Source organism: Cinclus cinclus, chromosome 28, assembly GCF_963662255.1.
Source record: "Cinclus cinclus chromosome 28, bCinCin1.1, whole genome shotgun sequence".
NCBI classification, from domain to species: Eukaryota; Metazoa; Chordata; class Aves; order Passeriformes; family Cinclidae; genus Cinclus; species Cinclus cinclus.
Window position 1 is genome coordinate 2,945,019 of NC_085073.1, and position 21,918 is coordinate 2,966,936.

At 59.8% G+C, this 21,918-nt stretch overlaps 1 protein-coding gene across 5 annotated transcripts; it reads left to right on the forward strand.

The window, feature by feature from the left end:
* The first annotated feature begins 56 nt into the window (after nt 1–56).
* On the forward strand, nt 57–16,376 carry MYO1F (myosin IF). Of its 5 annotated transcripts, XM_062510399.1 has the most exons (28): nt 57–113; nt 3,478–3,615; nt 5,396–5,485; nt 5,953–6,047; nt 6,555–6,642; nt 6,838–6,927; nt 7,446–7,577; nt 7,657–7,791; nt 7,868–8,000; nt 8,322–8,518; nt 8,605–8,685; nt 8,880–8,966; nt 9,114–9,200; nt 9,544–9,711; nt 9,791–9,876; nt 10,693–10,774; nt 10,878–10,984; nt 11,821–11,919; nt 12,434–12,578; nt 12,674–12,788; nt 13,395–13,564; nt 13,697–13,842; nt 14,123–14,269; nt 14,349–14,497; nt 14,755–14,838; nt 14,931–15,132; nt 15,419–15,585; nt 15,662–16,376. In XM_062510399.1, the coding sequence occupies exons 1-28, from the start codon at nt 111–113 to the stop codon at nt 15,736–15,738; spliced, it is 3,300 nt and encodes a 1,099-aa protein (XP_062366383.1). In that variant the 5' UTR covers nt 57–110; the 3' UTR covers nt 15,739–16,376. The 5 variants fall into 5 exon arrangements, with proteins under 5 accessions (XP_062366383.1, XP_062366380.1, XP_062366384.1 ...); XM_062510396.1 differs by having other exon boundaries at nt 15,419–16,376; XM_062510400.1 differs by having other exon boundaries at nt 14,349–14,463; nt 15,419–15,670.
* The last annotated feature ends 5,542 nt before the right edge of the window (nt 16,377–21,918 follow it).

Genomic DNA, 21,918 nt, shown 5'->3' on the forward strand with positions numbered 1-21,918 from the left:
TCACAAACGTTGTTACAGAGAAAGGCAAAGCCCGAGTGCTCCGGGATGGCCCCAGGCAATCGGTGACAGGAGCCCCGAGCACCTCGGCGTGGGGGGGACACAGGGACATCATGGTGAGTGCCAGCAGGGCTTTCCTGGGGACCCCACCCTGCTCCTCTCCATTCCCCAGGGGTCACCTTCTACTCCTGCCACCTCAGGACTCCCTCAGCCCTGCCCTCCCCTGCACCCAGCCTGGTCCCTTGCTGCCTTGGGAGGTGCCAGGGGCTTGCCCCATGTCCCTGCTGGAGAGGGGACAGTATTCCCCAGCTCGGGGACAGGGCTGGGTGAGGCATTGAGGTGGGTGTGGGGTCCTGGGGGCTGATGTCCCCAAGGATAGGGTGGGGACCATCAGGGGATGGGTCTCTGCTGGCACAGAGGGTTTGGGTTTTGCTGTCTCTGCTTTGGTACCCATAGTACAAATTGGTGTTCCCAGTGGTGCTTCTGGTGTCAGCACTGGTGGTGCTGGTGGGGCAGATCGTGGGGCAGGGGTGGCAGCCACGTACCCCAGACCAGGAGGGACCCTCTGGTGCTGGTCCCCAGGGTCAGACCTTGCAGGGGACAGGAGCTGCAGGGAGGACATGGGGCTGGGAGGGCAGCAGCCACTTCTGGGAGTTGATCTGGAAGAAGAGGAAGATGAAAGCTCTCCAAATTAGGAAGATGCTCAGATATGGAGAAAGGGACTTTCATCTCCCAGCTCTGCTTCCTGTGCCACTTAGGGTAAAGCTGTCCGTCCCCAGCTATTTCCAACCAGACAGGAAGGGGACAGTGGCCAGGCTGAAACTGAACCTTCTTCCACCCACGCTTGGGGCTGTCACCTCCAAGAGGCTGCTCAGACGCTGTCCCCAAAGACACACTGTCCCCTCCTCGCCGCCTGAAGCTGGTCTGTAGCTTTCTGGAGGACCAAAGGACTCTGCAGCCATGATCCTGACCCCTGCCAGGCCCAGGTCCAGGGTCAGCCCCATCCCCAAATTCTGCTTGTGCCTGTGATGTGACAAACCTGCTGCTCCTCTCAAGGCTTCCGGTGGTTTTTAAGGTGTTGATGCTTCTGGTCTTGGCTTATCTCGGTTCAAAAGGTGCCACCTTGGGCTGCATCTGCTCCTTGCTTGGTGCTGCAGTTTTTTTGTTTGTTTTTTTTTTGTGGTTTAAACCACACATTTGAAGAAAACACGATGTTTAGGATGTGCTGCCACAGGGCTGCTCCCCTCCCTGCCCAGAGATCCTATCTGAGTGCCAGGAGCATCCTGGCCCCCAGCACCAGGGTGGGGACAGTGCCAGTCCCACAGCTGGGGATGCTCAGGGGCTCCTCGTGTGTCACCTGCCACCTTTGGAGCAAAGGCCCTCATGCACAGGGGCTGCAAAGGACACCTGGAAAGTGGAGGGGGGACAAAAGCTTCTTCCTGCTTGGCATGAGGATGGAATGGCTTGGTCCAGGCACCCTTCCCGGGCAGCTTTGTCCTGGGGCAGAGGAGGTGCCTGGACAGAGAGGACTGGACAGGAAACTGCTGCCCCAAACCTCTGGAAGAAAATTAACTTGTGCTCACACTCCCTACAGGGATGCCACCTGCAGCCCTATCCATGGGAGCTCTCTGAGCACCGAGCTGGGGCAATACCAGGGCTTTAAGGGATCCCAGTTCCTCTTCAGCCTGGTTTTACTTGCATTTTACCTGATGTTTTAGTGAGCCCTGGCCCTGCAAACCCTCCATGACATACCCAGGGAAGCCAGGCTTCCCAGCCCAGATGTTCTGGAAACACCCAGGGCTCTGCAGGTCCCCAGGTCCTCCCACCTGTGAGCTGGTGTTTTCCTCACAGTTGGGCTGCACCAGGTGCCCCAGCAGAGCCAGGAAAGCCCCTGAGCTGGCCCAGAGGAAGAGGGGGTGAAGACACATTTACCATTGACAGCTCTGAGTAGTCGTGTGGCTGAAGGAGAATCTCTGGGTGTCAGCTCAAAACCCTTGAGCTCTCAATGCAGGAAATGCTCCTTTCTCCTTAACTTGCCCTCGATCAGCAGCCCAGGGTGCCTGTGCCAGCAGATTTGGGGTGATGGGGACAGGGCACGGAGGTGTTTGGCTGCCCATGGGCTCTTCCCACTCTTCTCCTCCTGAAGCCCAGGGTTTGGGCCTGGGTGGGGTGAAGCTGGGCAGCCCCTGGGGACCCTGGGTGACACCACAGTGACCTGGAGAGGATGGATGAGCCTGCCTGTGTTTGTCCAGCTGGATTTCCTAGGGGATACTAGGATGAAGGCAAGAAAAAGGCCCAGGAGGAAGAGGAGAAGCTCCCTGGGTGATTTCAGGCTGTGTGAGCAGCCCTGGACCCCTTGAACCCCCTGAGTTGACCCAAAAAAAAGGTGGTGGGACAACACAGCCCCTTCAGCAATTATGGGGGTTTGACTTGCATTTGGGGTTTGGAGAGGGGGCACAGGGGATGTTTGGGATGCAGAGCCCAGTGAGGAGGGAGGTGAGCAGGGGAGCAGCACATGATGGAGCCAGGTTGTGACTGACACCCCAGGGTGGCTGTGGGGGCTGGGGACACCCAGTGAAAATCAGAGGCTGCCAGGAGCCAGGAGGCTGCAAAGGTGTCAGGATCCAGAGCCCTGAAATCTTGAGAGCCTGTGGGGAAATCAAACAAAAGGGGAAGAGAAAAAGAAAGGGGAAATGGAAAGAGTAAGAGGCCAGGGCTGATGGGGGAGAAGTGAAATCGGTGACAGGAGCATGGGGGGTGAAAGAGGAACCACGGTGATGGGGAAAGAGGGACCACAGACCAGTCCAGATGGGGCATCCCCTCCTGGGCACCGTGCCGGGGGCCACACAGGCACCACAGCAGTGCCCAGCTTGTTTGTGGGGACACGGAGGGCAAGGGGAGGCCTTCGGGTGGTTTTTGCACGATGAAAACCCCCCCTCCCAGCCCAGGGCTGTGTTTACCCCACAAGGGCTGAAATCACAGCCCAGCTCTGCTGCTGCCCCACAGCCCCCAGAGGACAGAGCTGGGTGAGCTGGGGACAGCTGGGCAGAGGGTGCTGGCACCTCCCTGGGCAGGAGGAAGGGGAACAGGGGCACGGTGGTGCAAGGAGGATGTGGGGGTGCAGAGGATGCCACCACCACCCTCTCCCTGTGTTGCTCTGGCTCATAATCTGTCTGTGCATCAATTGCTTCGTTAGTCCTTCATTAGCCCGGGTGAGTAGCAGAGGGGCCGGAGCAGGTTCTGTCTGCTCCTCTGCAGGTGCCAGGAGGTGAGGAGGGATCCAGAGGGTTGGGACAATTCCCAGTGCACTGAATTTAGAGCTCAGAGAGCTCCCAGCTCGGCCAAACCCCTCCCTTTGCACCACGAGGTGCCTGGTTTGGAGTGACTGCTGAGCCGGGGACCAGTCCCACCAGCTCGGGGGGGTCAGAGCCAGCCCTGGTGGCAGGAGGTGGCCCTGGCACAGTCGCTGTGTCCCCCCAGGGCAGCAAGGAGCGATTCCACTGGCAGAGCCACAATGTCAAGCAAAGCGGCGTGGATGACATGGTGCTGCTGTCCAAGATCTCTGAGGAGGCCATCGTGGAGAACCTCAAGAAGCGTTTCATGGATGATTTCATCTTTGTATCCTTCCCCAGGCAGTGGGGACAGGCATAGGGAGCAGCAGGGATGGGCTTCAAGGCTTTCTCAGGGTATGGGACAAACTGAAGCTGCCCAGTGCTTGCAGTGCCCTGTGCCCTGTGGGGACAAGTTTGGGACAGGCTGTGGGAATGTCACCATGCCCGAGCTGAGCTGCATTTGGCAGAGGCACAACAACCAAACTTCCTGCCCTGCCGTGCTGCAGGACCCACCTTGGTCCTTCCTTTGTGGCCACAAAGCCCCAAGCAAAGCCCCTCACATTCACCTCCCCCTACTCCTGCACACCGGGGACTCCCCTGCCTGTGACTGGGGTGGCAGCAGTGGCCATTGTCCCTGTCACTGTCACCTACCCCCAGCGACACCCACAGCAAGTCCTGGCTGCTCTGAACCCCCTACAAATCCAGGTAAACCCTGGATGGAGCGGGAACATCCCTGCAGGTATGTGCCACCCCTTGTCCCCCGGTGGGCCAGGACACAGGTGACACCAAACCAGCTCACAGGGGACACCATCCCAGCACAGGGGACAACATCCCAGCATGGGGGACACCATCCCAGTGCAGAGGACATCATCCCAGGATACAAGGGACACCATCTCAGAACAAGGGACATGGAGCTGCTCCAGCTCCCTGCTGCCATCCTGAAGCTGGCACTGCTGGGCCCCACAGCTCTGGAAGAGGACAGGGACATGTCCCCAAGCCTTTGCTCACCCCACACCTGCCTGGGGATGTGGCCAGCTCGGTGCCCTGGTACCACCCCTGCTCCCCAGGGCAAGGGTGGCAAGGGACAGGGACCAGAGCCCCGAGGGGCACAGGGGAGGGCTCAAGGGCCAGAGGTGCTGCCCATGCTGCTGGATTTCCCCTGGAGATGTGAAGATGTATGTGGCCCTGTCCTTACAAGGCGATGTCCCAGTGACTGTGACTCAGCCACCTCCCCCCACAGCCCTGGGGCTTTACATCCATTTGGGGCTTGGTTTGGGGCTGGCTTTTTTGCATTTTTTGTATTGTTTTTTTTAGGGGAGAAACACCCCACGTGCCTCTTTCTTCCTGTTTTTACTGTGCTGCTGCACGCAGGGCTCTGTCCAGTCATGACTCAACATCCCAAGCTTCTGCATTTCCCAGAAAAGCTCCCTCTTCCTGCCCTTCGGCCACTCTCCCCCTACCCGGCTGGCAGGTGGGACACAAATAGGGTATCAAAGGCTTGGGATAACCCCACCTGCACTGCTCTATCCCCATCCTCCATCTCCTCAGCCAGCTGGGGACTCATCCCCATCCCGCATTTCCAGGTTTTCCATGGCCCTGCCCACACCGAGGGACTCGGGGATGCTTCAGGGAAGGAGTGGCAGGTGGGCAGGGAAAGGCAAGAGCCGAGGTTCCTCTCCTCTCTGTGCCTCAGTTTCCCTGGATGTAAAACCAAGATGGGCTCCTGGTAGATAAGCTGCAAATGGAGCGTGAGCAGAGCGTGGATTCCAGGGATGCTGAAGATGCTTTTGTATCCATCCCCAGCCAGAGCAGGGAGTTGAGGGGATGCTCCTGCTCCCAGCACACTGCAGGAGACACTCCGGGCCCGAGGAAGCTCTGGGAGTGCCCCAAGTCATGGCAGCAGAGCAGCTCTGCCCGTGCCAAGCTGGAAACCCTCGTGCCATTCCTGCTGCAGCTCCCAGGACATGGCAGGGACCCCATAACCACCTTCCAGCCTCCAGGGTGGGGTTGGGCAGTGGGAAGGGGGGACATGGGAAGGGACACATGGCCCTTGACCTGCTGCCCAGACCTACATCGGGCCCGTGCTGATCTCTGTGAACCCCTTCAAGCAGATGCCGTATTTCACCGACCGGGAGATCGAGCTGTACCAGGGCGCGGTGAGGCTGCCCCGGGGGCAATCTGGGCTTAATTCTGTGCATACCCCTGAGGGTCCTCATCCTCAGCAGCCCCTTGGCTGCTGCAGGGGTCTGTGCTCCCAACAAGAGATCCAGCAGCAAATCCTGGGGAATTCAGCTCAGAAATGCTCCCTGAAGAAACCCAAAGATGGTAAAATGCAGCTGGAGTGGCTCTGCCCCAGCGAGCCTCCCAAGGAGGAGGGGAGAGTTGAAAACACCAGCCCCACTGCTGATGAGCTGGTGTTTGTGGGAAGAAGCTGATTCCCACCTGGGCAGAGTGAGGGGGATTTGGGGAGCTGGGGGTTGCTCTGTGCCCAGCACTGCTGTCCTTGTCCCTTGTTTTGGGTCAGTGGGAGGAGGCTGGCTCCCCTGTGGGCAGTTAAGGGGATTTGGGGAGGGAGCTGGGGGCTGCCCTGTGCTCAGCCCCGCTGTCCCTGTCCCCTGGTTAGGCCCAGTATGAAAATCCCCCCCATATCTACGCCCTGACTGACAACATGTACCGGAACATGCTGATCGATGGCGAGAACCAGTGTGTCATCATCAGGTACCGGGGGACACTGGGGCACAGCTGGGCTGTCACTGCCCCTGGGGACATCTGTCCTCACCACCCCTCCTCCCCAGCCGGGGTTTCCCAGCTAAGAGGTGGCTGAAGAGTTGGCTCCTGGGCTCTGGGGTGTCTGGAGGGACCAAGCAAGGCTGTGACCAGGGGCAGTGACAGAGCCTTGTGCAATGCAGCTCTCCGGGGCAGTGTTGCAAGGGAAATGGTCAGGATGTGGGGCAAGGCTGGAGACTTCCCTCTGAGGCTCCCAAGTCTCTCTCCTCCACTTCTAAATCCAGTGACAACAAATTCAATGTCTCATGGAGCAGCTCCTCACCAAGCCATGCTCTGCTCACCCTGACACCCCTCGGCAGCCCCATCCAAGGGGGTGGCCACAGTCCCAAAAACTCACTGTTATCCTCTGGTCCTGCTCCAGGACTCACCCCAGAGTCCCCAGGATGGGTGGCTCTGGTGGGGCCATTTCACATCTCCTCTGCTTTGCCATTTGCACAGCGGGGAAAGCGGAGCTGGGAAAACAGTGGCAGCAAAATACATCATGGGCTACATCTCCAAAGTGTCTGGGGGTGGGGAGAAAGTCCAGGTAGGTCTGTTGTCCCCCCTGCCACTCATCATTTCACCTCCCAGCTGATCCCCACCACCCCAGCCCCAACCCCCCTGGCTGATGGTGACACACAGAGCAGCCACTCCAGGACTGGGAACATGCAAAGCCTCAGGTATGTCCCCAGGCCTGGAGTGGGACACAGCTGTGTTGAGCCCACCCCTCTGCTGTCCCCAGCACGTGAAGGACATCATCCTGCAGTCCAACCCACTGCTGGAAGCCTTTGGAAATGCCAAAACTGTCAGGAACAACAATTCCAGCCGCTTCGTAAGTGCCGGGGCAGGTGCGGGGGGTCAGTGCTGCAGCAGAGCCCTTGAACAAGCTGGGGTGGAAAGGTGACCTTTGAGATCAAGTCCAGCCATTCCCCCAACGCTGCCAAGGCCACCACTGGGCCATGTCCCCAAGTGCCACATCCAGGCAGCTTTTACATCCCTCCAGGGACTGACTCCACCACAGTCTCTTCCAGTGCATCACCACCCTTTCAGTGGAGGAGTTTTTCCTGATATCCAATCTAAATCTCCCCTGGGGCCATTTCCCTCTGTCCTGTTGCCTATTCTGTGGGAGAAGAGACCAATCCCACTTGGCTCCAACCTTCTTTTGGCCAGTTCAGGAGCGATGAGTTCTCCACATAAACCATGAAGTTTTCAGCCAAGGGTTCCACATCCCAGCAAAGCTCCTCATGTAGGGGGGGAAGGTGTTTGGGGGGGGGGGGAGGGGGGGGAGTGTGGAATAAGGAATCCCCTGAGGCAGGACCACAGCTCTGAGCAGAATCTGTGATGGAGCAGGGAAAATACTTCGAGATCCAGTTCAGCCGGGGTGGAGAACCCGATGGGGGCAAGATCTCCAACTTCCTGCTGGAGAAGTCACGTGTGGTGAGCCAGAATGAGTGCGAGAGGAATTTCCACATCTACTATCAGGTATGGGGATGGCCTGGAGCCACCAGGCTGCAGGGATGGACCAGGAGCTAAATGACCACAGCCCCTTGTCCTCTCCCAGCTCATCCAAGGAGCATCCCAAGAGCAGCGACAGAATTTGGGCATCATGAGCCCGGATTATTACTTCTACCTGAACCAGACAGACACCTACCAGGTGGAGGGCACAGATGACCGCAGCGACTTCCATGAGACCATGGTGAGTGCCTGAGAGGGAGGGGAGTCCCCAGAGCTCTGGGGCCAGGCGGGGGCTCACGGGGTCCGTGCACCCCCAGAACGCCATGCAGGTCATCGGCATCCGCGGCGAGGACCAGCAGCTGGTGCTGCAGATCGTGGCAGGGATCCTGCACCTGGGCAACATCAGCTTCAGGGAGGAGGGCAACTATGCCCACGTGGAGAACACTGACTGTGAGTAGCCAAGTGGCTCCAGGGGACAGGCGGGGGCAGTCACAGGGACCCTCGGGAATGAGTGGCAGAGGAAGGGAAGCAGCACCAGCACCTTCCCCAGGTTACATATGGGGAAAATGGGGCAGCAAGCAAATGGCTCAGCCAGAGCTTGATTAGCCAGGGGACAGATGCCAGGCGTAACTTTGGGAGAGGAAGGACCCATCCCACGTCCCCAGTCATTGTCCCCCTGCTGTCCTTCACACCTGGGTGGGGCTGAGGGTTTCAACCATGGCCCGAGCCAGGTGAGAAAGACACAGCCCTGACCAGCCCCACTCTGCCCAGCCCTGGCCTTTCCTGCCTACCTGCTGGGGGTCGACCAGGAGCGCCTCAACGAGAAGGTCACCAGCAGGAAAATGGACAGCAAGTGGGGCGGCCGCTCCGAGTCCATCACTGTCACCCTCAACGTGGAGCAGGCAGCCTACACGCGGGACGCCCTGGCTAAGGGGCTCTACGCCCGAGTCTTCGACTTCCTTGTGGAGGTGTGTGAGAGGGGATGGTCACCCCCTGGTCCAGGAGACAGCCAATCCCACCGCCCTGCATCCACCTTGTCCCCTCTGCCCCACAGTCAATCAACCGGGCAATGCAGAAGCCATACGAGGAGTACAGTGTTGGTGTGCTGGACATCTACGGCTTCGAGATATTCCAGGTGTGTGTGGCTGTGCTCTAGGAGCCCAGCTGGGAATGTCCTGCCCTGCTCCCACAGCAAGGACAGCACCTGGATCAGGTGGCCCTGAGAAGGGTCCCTGGAGCAGCACCCAGGCACTGCTGGTTGGGGTCCCCCCCAGAGCCAGAGGAGCAGAAGACAACTCAGCACCATTTTCTCTTCCATTTTTCATGCAGAAAAATGGCTTTGAGCAATTCTGCATTAACTTTGTGAATGAGAAGCTGCAGCAGATCTTCATTGAGCTGACCCTGAAGGCAGAGCAGGTATTGGGGGCTGGGCTGGGGGCTGTGGGTCTGTACCAGCACCCCAATTCCTGCATCCCCTCCTCCCTGGCACCACAGCTGGAGCAGGGGGTCTGCAGCACATCCCGGGGGTTCAGGGCTCACCTGACTCTCCCTGTGCTTGCCCAGGAGGAGTATGTGCAGGAGGGGATCAAGTGGACACAGATCCAGTACTTCAACAACAAGGTGGTGTGTGACCTGATAGAGAACAAGCTGGTGAGTGGGGTCCCCTCTGCTGGGGAGGCTTTCTGGGGAGCAGAGGCACCCAGGGGTGGGTGGGTTGTTGAGGTGGCAAAAGCTGGTCCTGTCAAGCAGCAGAGAATCCCAGACTGGTTTGGGTTAGCAGGAACCTTAAGGATTATCTTGTCCCACTCCCTGACATGGGCAGGGACATTTTCCACTGTCCCAGGGTGCTTCAAGCCCCATCCAGCCTGGCCTTGGACACTTCCAGTACCCGTGGGAGGGCACCAGCTCTAAGCTGTGGCTCAGCATGAAGCAGCTGTGACCAGGTGCAGGATTGGGCCCTGCCCCACCCATGGCTTCCCTTTCCCTGTCCCAGAACCCTCCTGGAATTATGAGTGTCCTGGATGATGTGTGTGCCACCATGCATGCCACGGGTGAGGGTGCTGACCAGACCCTGCTGCAGAAGCTGCAGGCAGCCGTGGGCACCCACGAGCACTTCAACAGTTGGAACTCAGGCTTTGTCATCCACCACTATGCTGGCAAGGTGGGTAGGGCACCCCAAACCCCACACCCTGCACCCCACAGCCCCACCCACTGCAGCTGAGGTTCCCTCCTGTCCCCAGGTGTCCTATGATGTGAACGGCTTCTGCGAGCGGAACCGTGACGTGCTGTTCACCGACCTGATCGAGCTCATGCAGAGCAGTGAATAGTGAGTCTGCCAGTGCTGGACACCTGGGCCACCCCAAACGGGCTGGGGGAAAGGGCAGAGTCCTCAACATCCAGATCTTAAAGGCTGATCCTGCCTTTGTGGGCATCACAGCTTGGGGTGCTCAGTCCTGCACGGCCCCATGGGCACTGGGGGCATCCCAGGGCTGCAGGGCTGGGCAGAGTGGGATCATCCACCAGCTCTGCCCCTGCCCCTGTTCCTGCCCCTGCCCCTGCCCCTGCTCCTGCTCCTGCCCCTGCCCCTGTTCCTGCCCCTGCCCCTGCCCCTGCCCCTGCCCCTGCCCCTGTTCCTGCCCCTGCCCGTTCCTGCCCCTGTTCCTGCCCCTGCCCCTGCCCCTGTTCCTGCCCCTGCCCGTTCCTGCCCCTGTTCCTGCCCCTGCCCCTGTTCCTGCCCCTGCCCCTGTTCCTGCCCCTGTTCCTGCCCCTGCCCCTGCCCCTGTTCCTGCCCCTGCCCCTGTTCCTGCCCCTGCCCCTGTTCCTGCCCCTGCCCCTGCCCCTGCCCCTGTTCCTGCCCCTGTTCCTGCCCCTGCCCCTGCCCCTGCCCCTGACCCTGCCCCTGCCCCTGTTCCTGCCCCTGCCCCTGCCCCTGCCCCTGACCCTGCCCCTGCCCCTGTTCCTGCCCCTGCTCCTGCCCCTGCCCCTGTTCCTGCCCCTGCTCCTGCTCCTGGGGGCGCTCAGGGAAGAGGGACTCAGCCCCACAGTAAAGGATTTTCCAGAGCTGGAGCCAGCCTCAGCCCAGGCCGTGCTGAGCCTGGAGAGCCTGGCAGCTCTCACCTGGGGACTGTCACCTCCCTTCCAGCGGTTTCATCCGGATGCTTTTCCCAGAAAAACTCGATTCTGACAAAAAGGGACGACCGACCACGGCGGGCTCCAAAATCAAGGTGTGTCCCACGGGCTGCAGAGCAGCAGCTGCCTCTGGGGCAGTGGCAGGGGCTGTGCTCCCCCCACCCCCTCTGATGCTACAGAGGTCAATCCTTGCACCAGAAACAGGCCAACGATCTGGTGAACACGCTCATGAAGTGCACCCCACACTACATCCGCTGCATCAAACCCAACGAGACCAAGAAACCCCGGGACTGGGAGGAGAGCAGGTAACAGGGAGCCCACAGAGCCCAGGGAACCAGACCTGGCCATGGAAATGTATTAATGGCACCACATATCAGTGGCTGGCTTCTTTTTTCCCTCTGCCTTTACTTAAAAGTTAGAATTGAAGCACAAGAGATAGGATTTTTGTGTTTGGACTTGGTTGTTTATTAATTTTTGTTTATGGTACAGTAAGTTTTATAGTACTTTTTTTAGCTAACAAGCTAAAAGCAAGAAAATGGAGCTGTATTTTGCTTGTCACAAGTTTTTTTAAGGCTTAAGTATTTAATTAAAAACTAACATTTATATTATTTATATTTTTGTATCAATGACTAAACACTTGTGACCTGCACTGCGGGATTTTTTATCTAATTAAAAAAGTACTACCAAAAACTAAGAAGAAGGAACATGAAGGAAGAAGAGCTAAGAGCCTAAGAGCTTCCATCTTGTCTCATACTTACTATTATATTTTAAAATCTCAAATTTTAAACCTTTCACCATGTGGTATTACACACTTCTATTTAAACTACACACTAGTGATTTTAACTTCATCACTCAATTTTGGAAGCCTTTTCTAAGGCCTTAAGTTAAAAGCAGTGCTCTTTTGGAGGTCAGTGTTAGAAAGCATAGAAAGTTCAAAACTCCTAGGCGTCAGGGGTTCAACAGAGATGTGGCCAGGACAGTTTTCCTCCAAAACCTGCAGCCCTGGGCTGGTCACTCTGAGCTGTCCACAAACCAAGGGAAGTGCAAGGAGTGTGTGGGGACACATTGTCCTCTTTAGGTGCACCTTTATGTCCCCTCCTAACCTGTCATCCATTCCACACTGTCCCTCTGCGCTGCACAGGGTGAAGCACCAGGTGGAGTACCTGGGGCTGAAGGAGAACATCCGGGTGCGCCGGGCAGGGTTCGCCTACCGCCGCCTCTTCCACAAGTTTCTGCAACGGTGAGTGGCCACTGGCATGGGGCTGGCAGGTCCCACAGCACAGCTGTGACCCATAGCACCCTGTCAGGAGGAGATTCATCCCTGTGAGGGTGGGGAGGCCCCGGCACAGCTTCACAGGTGAAGAGAGCTGGGGGCGTTCGACCTGGAGAAGAGAAGGCTTCGGCGAGACCTTCCAGGGATTAAAGAGAGCTGGAGAGGGACTGGGGACAAGGGATGGAGGGACAGGACACAGGGAATGGCTTCCACTGCCAGAGGGCAGGGCTGGATGGGATATTGGGAATTAGGAATTGTTCCCTGGGAGGGTGGGCAGGCCCTGGCACAGGGTGCTCAGAGCAGCTGTGGCTGCCCCTGGATCCCTGGGAGTGTCCAAGGCCAGGTTGGACACTGGGGCTGGGAGCAGCCTGGGACAGTGGAAGGTGTCCCTGCCACGGCAGGGGGTGGAACGAGACGGAATTTAAGGTCACTTCCAACCCACACTATTGTGGGATTCTGTGACCCTGATCTGTCCCCACAGCTATGCCATCCTCACCCCTGAGACGTGGCCATCGTGGCGCGGGGACGAGCGCCAAGGGGTGCAGCACCTCCTGCACTCGGTCAACATGGAGCCAGACCAGTACCAGATGGGCCGGAGCAAGGTGTTCGTCAAGAACCCCGAGTCGGTAGGTGGCCCTGACCCTGAGAGACACTGCCCAGGGCTGGGCACCGCTGGGGAGGGTTTGGGGCATCCTGGCTCAGCACTGCCTGTCCCTCCCAGCTCTTCCTGCTCGAGGAGATGCGGGAGAGGAAATTTGACAGCTTCGCCCGGGTGATCCAGAAGGCCTGGCGCCGGCACATCGCCATCCGCAAATACGAGCAGATGAGAGAGGAGGGTAAGGACAAGGGAAGGGCAAGGACAGGGACAGTGCCACCCCAATACTGCCAGTGTGCTTTTCACAGGGACAGCCCAGCTGTCAGAGCAGCAGCCTGGCTCCTAACCATGGCACTAAAGGTCATTAGGTGATAGAGGAACCAGCCCATGAGGTGTTGGGAGTCTTCTCCCACTCTGAAAGCAGAGCAGATTTCCTGTTCCTATTTCCAGCCCTGGGATCCTTGTGCTGTCTCACTCTGCATTTCGCAGTCTGCAGGGATGGAGGCGAGTAGCTGGGAGTCAGTGTTGGCAGGGACAAACCATTGGTCCCTGCCTGACCCCATCATGGGTTTTCCCACCCTCCCAAGCATGCAGGAAAAGTCAAGGAGGAAAACCCAGAAAGCAGCTGGGTCCATCCCTCCCTCCCACAGCACGAAGTTTTTTGAAGGCAGTTAATGGGTTTCAAAGCCAGCCAAGCTCAAGCACCTGGGATCCCTCCCATGGCACAAAACAAGCACCATTTCTTGCTGCCATGATCCATGTTACAGCCCCCACAGCTGGTTTGGGGGGCTCTGAGCCACCAGCACAGAGCCATGTCTGACCTGCACTTCTTTGGGGTCCCTCCCAGCCGCCAGCATCCTCTACAATTTCAAAGAGCGGCGGAGGAACAGCATCAACAGGAATTTTGTGGGGGATTACCTGGGCATGGAGGAGCGGCCAGAGCTGCGCCAGTTCCTGGCCAAGCGGGAGCGCATTGACTTCGCCGACTCCATCACCAAATACGACCGGAGGTTCAAGGTACAAGGACACACCTGGGGCTGGGGACCAGCCAGGTGCAGCTCCTGGTGGCTTCCCTTGGGTGGGACATGTTGGGGGGGGGCTTGTGCCCCCAGCAAAACCCCCTCACCCCCTTCTCCTGCCCTTTCCCAGCCCATCAAGCGGGATTTCATCCTCACTCCCAAGTACTTCTACCTGATTGGGCGGGAGAAGGTGAAGAAGGGGCCTGAGAAGGGGCAGATCAAGGAGGTGCTCAAGAAGAAGGTGGAGCTGCAGGCAGTGAGCGGCGTCTCGCTGAGGTGTGTCCCTCACCAGGGGCTCTGCACGGGGTGTCCCCATGGCTGGGTTTCCCTTCACCCCTCCAGCAGCCTCTCCATGCCCCAGTGCTCCCCAGTCCCTCATCCACAGGGCCATGCAGCCCTGAGGAGGATGCTCCCCACGGGTGCTTCACAGAAGCCAGCGAGTTTTCCAGCTAAATCACCCTCCAAATTTCCTTGGGGTGGGCCCAAGCCCAGCAGGGTCCCCCGAGCCAGATGGCACCAACCTTGGTGGGGTTGACACCTCTGGTTTCTCCCACAGCACCAGGCAGGATGACTTCTTCATCCTCCACGAGAATGATGCCGACAATTTCTTGGAGTCCATCTTCAAGACGGAGCTGATCAGCCTCCTGTGCAAACGCTTCGAGGAGCTCACCCGCTCCAAGCTGCCCCTCTCCTTCAAGGACGCGTAAGGATGGAGGCCAGGAGAGGTGACACAGCAGGACAGGGTCCTGTCAGCACAGCCTCATGGCTTCTCTTGCCCCCAGACTACAGTTTCGGGTGAAGAAGGAGGGCTGGGGCGGTGGTGGCACCCGCAATGTCACCTTCATCAGAGGACAGGGCGACGTGGCCACCCTCAAAGCTGGAGGCAAAACCCTTACGGTCAGCATCGGGGATGGGCTCCCCAGGAATGCCAGTGAGTGCCAGGGCACTGGGGGGTGGCAGAGGGGGGATGCAGGAGCACTGGGGTCACAGGGCACAGCTGGAGGCCTGGGAGCAGTGGGGTGAGCTGGGTGTATCCTGTGGGGTTTGTGTCTCCCCTGGGAAGGACCCATTTCTGCTCTGCTGATGCGGCAGCACGGGGACCTTTGGGGAACAGGGTGCAAATGGGGGGACAGCCCCTGCAGCTGGCTCTGAGGACTGTCACCTAACGGGGGGCTTGTGTCCCCCCAGAGCCCACAAGGAAGGGGGCAGCACAGGGAAGAGGTGGCACCAGGTGTCCAGCACCTTCCCGAAGTGCCCCACCAGCACCCAGAGGTGAGCAGGGGGTCCCATGGTGGGGAATACCCAGGGATGCAGGCTGTGCATGGCCCACCTGCAACGCACCCTTCTGGGACGGGGTGTTCCAGGAGCCTGCAGGAACGGGGGTCCCCAGATCTCCCGCGGTGATGGCTGGGCCCAGAGGGACACCTACAAGATGCCCCAGAAGCAGACACGGGGGCCCCCGGCCGCAGCTCTTCCCCCCCGCAACGCCAGCCGCCAGCCCAAGGCACGGCCCCCATCCGAGCACAACATGGACTTCCTCAACGTGCCCGACCAGGGGGTGGCTGGGTAGGTCCTGTCCCACGTCCCTCTCCCTGCCCCATCCTCCTCTCCCACTGCCACTAGCGCTGGGGGATGCTTTCCCCTCTGAGCAGGGGACCAGAGTGGGGCAATCTGGCTTTGCTGGCAGGACACATCTCCCAGGTTCTTGTGCATCCCAGTCCTCCCAGTCCCTGCTCTGGGAGCACCCACCCTGCAGGTGCAGGCACGGAGCATCCCATGGGTGGGGGGCAGCAGGGCGGGCAGGAGGGAGCTGCTCATTCCAGGTGTGGACCCCACCCCTGCCACCCCTCAGGATGCAGCGCCGGCGCAGCATGGGCCAGCGGCCACCCCCGGCCCGGCGCCCCAAGCCCCAGCCCAAGGCGGAGGGGCCGCGGTGCCGGGCGCTCTACCAGTACATCGGGCAGGACGTGGACGAGCTCAGCTTCAACGTGGGGGATGTCATTGATGTCCTGATAGAAGGTACCAGGCTCCTGCCCTGCCCTGCTCCTCTCCCTGCCCTGCTGGCACCACGCCTGATTTCTTCTCCCCTTCCCAGATGCCTCTGGCTGGTGGAAGGGCCGGCTGCACGGCAAGGAAGGGCTTTTCCCTGGGAATTATGTGCAGAAGATCTGAGCTGGAGAAAAGGAGATCACCATCCTCCCACTCCACTTCCAGAGGCTATGCCCAAGGTACCAGGGGTGGCTCCATGAAGTTTTTCCACCCATGCTGGCACAGAGTGAGCGATTCCTCACGAGCATCCCGGACTGTGCCGGTGCCAAGCGCTGGATTCCGCAGCCCCTTTAGCTGGGGGCACCCCTGCAGCAAGGACGGGCTCTTGGCTGCTTGTTCATTCTGTGGGACTGAAACTGCTCCGTGGTATGACTAGAATCGTTGTTAATAATTACGGTAAATAACTAGACTCAGCAAACCCGACTCAAATACCGAGTCTGGGTGTTGTATTTCACCCTGGTGCCAGCTCCCACCGTGGCTGTGACAAAAGCTGTGACGTGGGCAGACACAGATCAGAGGCAGCCCTGCACCTCCCACAGTGAACCCTCCAGAAAATGCTGAATACACAAACCAGCTCTCCCGGGGCTCCAGCTCAGGCATCTCCGCGTTCCGCTGTGACTCCGGATCGCTCAGCACAGCTGCTGGGGCTGCCGGGGCAGAGGCAAAACAGGACCAGCCTGCTGTCACCATGCCCTGGTTTCTCTAAGGAAAAAGCTCCAAGAATCTCTCAGGCAAAGCCCCCGGAGCTGCCACAGCTTTTTCTTCCGCTGCTCAGGGGGTGCCGCAGCTCGCAGGGGCAGGGGGGTCTCATCCATGTGGGGCCAGGATCGATGCCTGCCGTGGCAACCGCGACCCTCGGCCGTGCTGGCTCCGGGGATGTCCCAAAGCCCAGTGGGGCTGGGGGGGCTGGCTGGGGGCTGAGTCCCTCCCACATCTGCTCCAGGAGATTTCCAGCCGGGAGAGGGAAGAACAGGGCCCAAACCCCCGGCTCATGGCCGGCCTCCGGGCCAGGCCCGGTGCCAGAGGAAGTGACGACAGCTCTGACCCCACAGAGCCCGGCCGGTCCCACAGCCCGGCCCTCCTCTTCCTCCTCCTTCCCTGATCCTGATCCCACAGCCCGGCCCTCCTCTTCCTCCTCCCCTGATCCTGATCCTGATCCTGATCCTGATCCTGATCCTGATCCCACAGCCCGGCCCTCCTCTTCCTCCTTCCCTGATCCTGATCCTGATCCTGATCCCACAGCCCGGCCCTCCTCTTCCTCCTCCTTCCCTGATCCTGATCCCACAGCCCGGCCCTCCTCTTCCTCCTCCCCTGATCCTGATCCTGATCCTGATCCTGATCCCACAGCCCGGCCCTCCTCTTCCTCCTCCCCTGATCCTGATCCTGATCCTGATCCTGATCCTGATCCTGATCCCACAGCCCAGCCCTCCTCTTCCTCCTCCCCTGATCCTGATCCCACAGCCCAGCCCTCCTCTTCCTCCTTCCCTGATCCTGATCCCACAGCCCAGCCCTCCTCTTCCTCCTCCTCCCCTGATCCTGATCCCACAGCCCAGCCCTCCTCTTCCTCCTCCCCTGATCCTGATCCCACAGCCCAGCCCTCCTCTTCCTCCTTCCCTGATCCTGATCCTGATCCCACAGCCCAGCCCTCCTCTTCCTCCTCCTTCCCTGATCCTGATCCCACAGCCCAGCCCTCCTCTTCCTTCCTCCCTCCCAAGCCCCCACTGGAGCTGCTCCTGTGTCACACAGACCTCTCCACCTTAGATTTGTGGGTCCAGCAGTGTTCAGGGGATCCTGTGTCCTCCAGAGTGGAATTAACAGAGGACAGAAGCCCACTAGGATGGGAAATTCCCCATGGAATCTCAAGCTCCTCACAGCCAAACACTGGAAATTGTGGGTTTTTTCCCCCCTCCCCTCATGATGGGGTTTTTCAGCCCCTGTAGTCCTTAGGGTGATTTCTCCTGTAAATCACAGCTTTTTAGGAGTCCTTGCACTGTAGAGTGCAAGAGGGATAAGTCTGATTTTATTTTAGTGAAAAATAATGGCCTTTTAGTCCCTAAATCTGGGGATTTAGGAAACTCCTTCCTGCACCTTTCAGCCCTTCCTGGGGGCTGGGGACTGGGAATGGGGGGCACCACCCCAGCAGTGGGTGCTGTCAGTGGGGTGCTCCCACTCAGCCCTGCAGGGAGGTGGGAGCAAGGCCAGCTCAGGAACTCCCTGGGGTGCTCCAGGGAAGCTCCAAAGAGCTCCAGGGGCTCCCAGGGGTTTGGGGGGAGGGGCGGGGGTCTCTCAGGGGCTTCTGCTGCTGTGAGGATCTTGGAGGGTCCAGGGGGTCTGGGCTGCTCCTCCGGGCACACATGAGCTGGAGGGGTGTCCCCAAGAGTCCAGGATGTCCCCAGGAGTCCTGGGTGTTCCCAGGAACTTGGGGTGCTCAGAGGGCCCCAGGATGCTCCAAGGGGTCCAGGATTTCCCACAGGGCTCAAGGACTGAGCACCCCAGGATGCTCTGAGCCCCCTGGACACTGCAAAGCCCCAGGATGCTCTGAGGATTCCAAGATGCTCCAAAGCCCCCCAAAAGCTCCAAAAGCCCCAGGATGCTCCATGATCACTGTCCCTGGAATGTTCCAAAGCCCCTGGGGTACCCGGCAGAGTCTCTGGATGCTCCAAAGTCCCAGGATGCTCCAACAGCCCTGGGGTGCTCCAAGGCCTTCAGGATGTTAAAGGCCATGGGATGCTTTTGAACCCCCACGATGTTCTGAGCCCCTGACATGATCCGAGACCCCAGGATGCTCCAAGGACCCTGGGATGCTCCAAAAAGCTTCAGGATGAACTGATGCCTTTCCCTCTCCGGGATGTTTCAAGACCCCCGGGATGCTCCAAAATTCCCGGGATACTCCAAAGCCCCCAGGATGCTCCAAAACCCCGGGATGCTCGAGCTGCCCGCAGGCGCTGGGACGCGGGGTGAGGAGAGTCTCCCGGGAAAATCAGCCGGGGTGAGGGGGAGGAGGAACGGGGCGGGGCCGGGTCCCCCCCGAGGCCCCCGCCCGCCCTTCCGCACGTTCCTTCCTCCCCCCCGTCATCCTCCTCCTCCTCCCCCCGCTCTCGCGACAGCTCCGCACAGAAAATGGCCCCGCGGCCGCCCCGCCGCTGATGCGCGACCCGGGCGGCGCCGGCCCCGCCGCAGCCCCGGTACGGCCGGGAGGGACCGGGAGGGACCGGGAGGGCACCGAGGGAGGGCCGGGATCGGGGAACGGACCGGCACCGGGGATGGACTGGCACAGGAGGGTGCGCGGACAACGGGGGTGTACCGGCACCGGCACCGTATCGGGACCGGGATGTGCCGGTATCGGGGGTACCCCGGCACACGGGGTGGGGGTGATGGCACCGGGAAGGGAGCACTGGCACCGGGGGATGTACCGGGCCAGGAGTGTACTGGCACCGGAGCTGGATCGGTACCGGGGATGAAGCAGCACCGGGGCTGTACCGGCACCGGGCTGATACCGAGAGTTTGTCCCGGCACCGGGCTGGAGCTGCACTGGGGACAGCAGCGGTACCGGAGTGGGGCCCGGGCTACCGGGGCTTTGCAGGGACCTGCACCAGCCCTGGGGCTGCTGCCCACGGGAGCTCCGGGCCACGGGGCCACTGCCCATGGGGCGGGTGGCCGTGGGGTGGCCGGAGCTGTCGCTGCTCCCTGGACTTGTAGCCATGGGTGTATGGCCCGTGGGGGACTACCAGCCCCAGAAACCAGTAGCCATAGGGGCTACCCGTGGGGTTACCACTTGTGGGGCTGACAGCGACCAGGAGCCACTAGCCCTGGGTCTTGACAGGTGTGTGGCCTGTGGGAACGCCAGGGCCGGCCTCGCATCCCGGGATGCACCTGCTGGGATCTCCCTGTGCTCCCTCCATCCTCCCACCCCTATGGGAGCCGCTTTGTTGCTGTCAGAGCCGGGGGCTCCTGGCCTTGGCCCGAGTGTGAACTTGACTGGTGCTGCTGCTTGGGCTCAGCTTTGTCCAGGCTCAGGTGGCTCCTGAAGGGAAAGTGGATTTTTTTTTTCCCAGCTGCGGGGCTGATGTGGCCGGGTGGATGGGCCATCCACGGGCAGGTGGGCAGCAGGATGGCGTGGGAACGTGTGGAAATGGCAGCAGGGCTTGGAGCAATCTGGAAGATTAGTGGGGACCCCCAGGCTTCCCCCCCTCAGAGGGAAGAGGGGCCAGGGCTGAGCTGCCCCCGTGGCCACCACGGGGATGTGGCACCGAGGCCGGGCACGAGGCTCAGCGCTCGCCCCTCTGGATGCCCACCCTGTCACTGGGCTCGGGGTGGGCTCCTCAGGCTCTGCTGGCAGATTCTGAGGTGGAAAGCAATGAACCCACCCAGCTTTGCTCCAATGAACCCACCCAGCTTTGCTCCAGCCCATGCCAGGACTGGGGCACACACCTTGCGTTGCATGCCTGGAGCATCCGCCTGCCAGCACCCCTGGCTCTCGGAGGGCTCCCCGCGATATCTGAAGGCTCCAGGAGGATGCCCAGGGCGTGTTTTAGTTCGGGCTGTGGATATGAGCGTGGGGCTGGTGGCACTGGCAGGAGCTGAGCCCTGGCACCGCCAGCGCTTCCTCCCCCGGCGCTCGCCGGCTGCACGATCACATGAGCCCCTTGTTCCGAGCCTTTGTCTCATCTCCTGCGCCGAGGAGCCGCGTTTGGGGGGAGCCTCCTCATCCTCGGGCCTCGGAGCACGCACAGAGATGCTCAAATCGGATTATTTGTCCCATTTATCCTCCCGGGGTGGGTTGAGAAAAGTCTTGGGATATGGGTAAAGCCCCCGGATGGTCTGAGGGGGATGAGCTGTGTTAATTATTCACTGAATCAGCAGCAGAGCCTGCTCGGGGTGATCGGTAGATGCAAACATCCTGCCCACCCTCATGACTGGCAGCCCCATGGAAGGGATTTTGGGGTCCCTGTTCACCACAGGGGTTGGGATGAGGGAGTTTGGTGTCAGCAGCTTTTTGGGGAGGCTGAACCTGTGGCAGAAAAGCCCTGGGGATAGTGACAGTGCCAGTGGTAGCCCTGGGATTGGGGGTTCCAGGGCAGGTTTGTACTGGCAGTCACATCTTGGGGGCAGTCATATTTCTAGGGGGGTCCTGACTCTGGGGGAATTGTGTCAGCCCAAGGGGGTCACATTTCTGGGGCAGTCACATCTTTGGTGACCATAGGAGGTCACTGGGGATGGGACAGTGGCAGGTCATCTGCACCTGGGCTGGGGTGTCACGCTCAGGGCTGCAGAACAGACAGTCCTGGAGGAGAAGGGTTGGCCACCATCCCATGGGAGGTGACAAATAACAGCAAGATGATCCAGGTGCCACCTGCTCTCCAAAAACCAGTCCCTGGGCTGGGCACAGGGTGATGCCACAATAGTGCCACCATGTCCTCTGTCATGTCACCTGTGGGGAACACTGGGGCCACAAGCCAAGTGTCCATTCTGCCTGTCCTCAGGGGATCTGCTCAAGAGGCATTTTCCCAGCTTTTCCAGAGGGAAAAAAAAAAATCAGCTTACAAGGCGTCACTGGAATGCTGCAACAGGGAAATGGAGAGCTGCATCTGTGATCCCACAGGGACAGGACGGAGCTTCCAACATCCATAGGCACTGCTGGGTTTGACCCTGGAGCTCCAGGAGCTCCCTGTCCCCTGCTGCAGTGCTGTTGGGGAAGAATTTCCTGATTTCTTGGAAAAACTTCCCTGTGCTGCCCCAGAGCTCTCAGTGGCCCTGCTCCCTTCGGGCTCACCTGGAGGCCACCAGTCCTAGGGGTCTGCAGAGGTCCTGAGCCCAGGCTGTGCCACCCAGCTTTTATCCAGAGAGGCATTTCCAGCAGAAATTTTGGTTCACTGCAGTCTCCAGGGCCAGTGGTTCCAGGAAAGGCTCTGGCAGCCCTTGACACTTCAGGGTTGGGCACCAAAATGTGGCAGTGCCACAGGGACACGGCCCAGGGGCTGGGCAGGCTGACACAGCCTCGACCTTTTCAGCATTGTGTCCCCAAAAAAGAAGATTCCCAAGACATTTTTTTTTCTACCAAATCCCTCATTTCTATCTGATAAACAAAGCTCCATCAAAGCTGCCAGGAACTCAAAGCTGCCAGGAACTTTCTGTGTTTACCCCATGTCCTGCAGGGATGGAGGATGGAGATGGATCACCCCCCCTCATCTAGAGCTGAATTTCCCCTCCTGAGCCATGACCAGCCCCAACCCTGCCCCAGATTCCCTGTTCCATGGCCAACCCCCTCCCATGGTTGGCTGATTCCATCCCGAGGCCACTGAG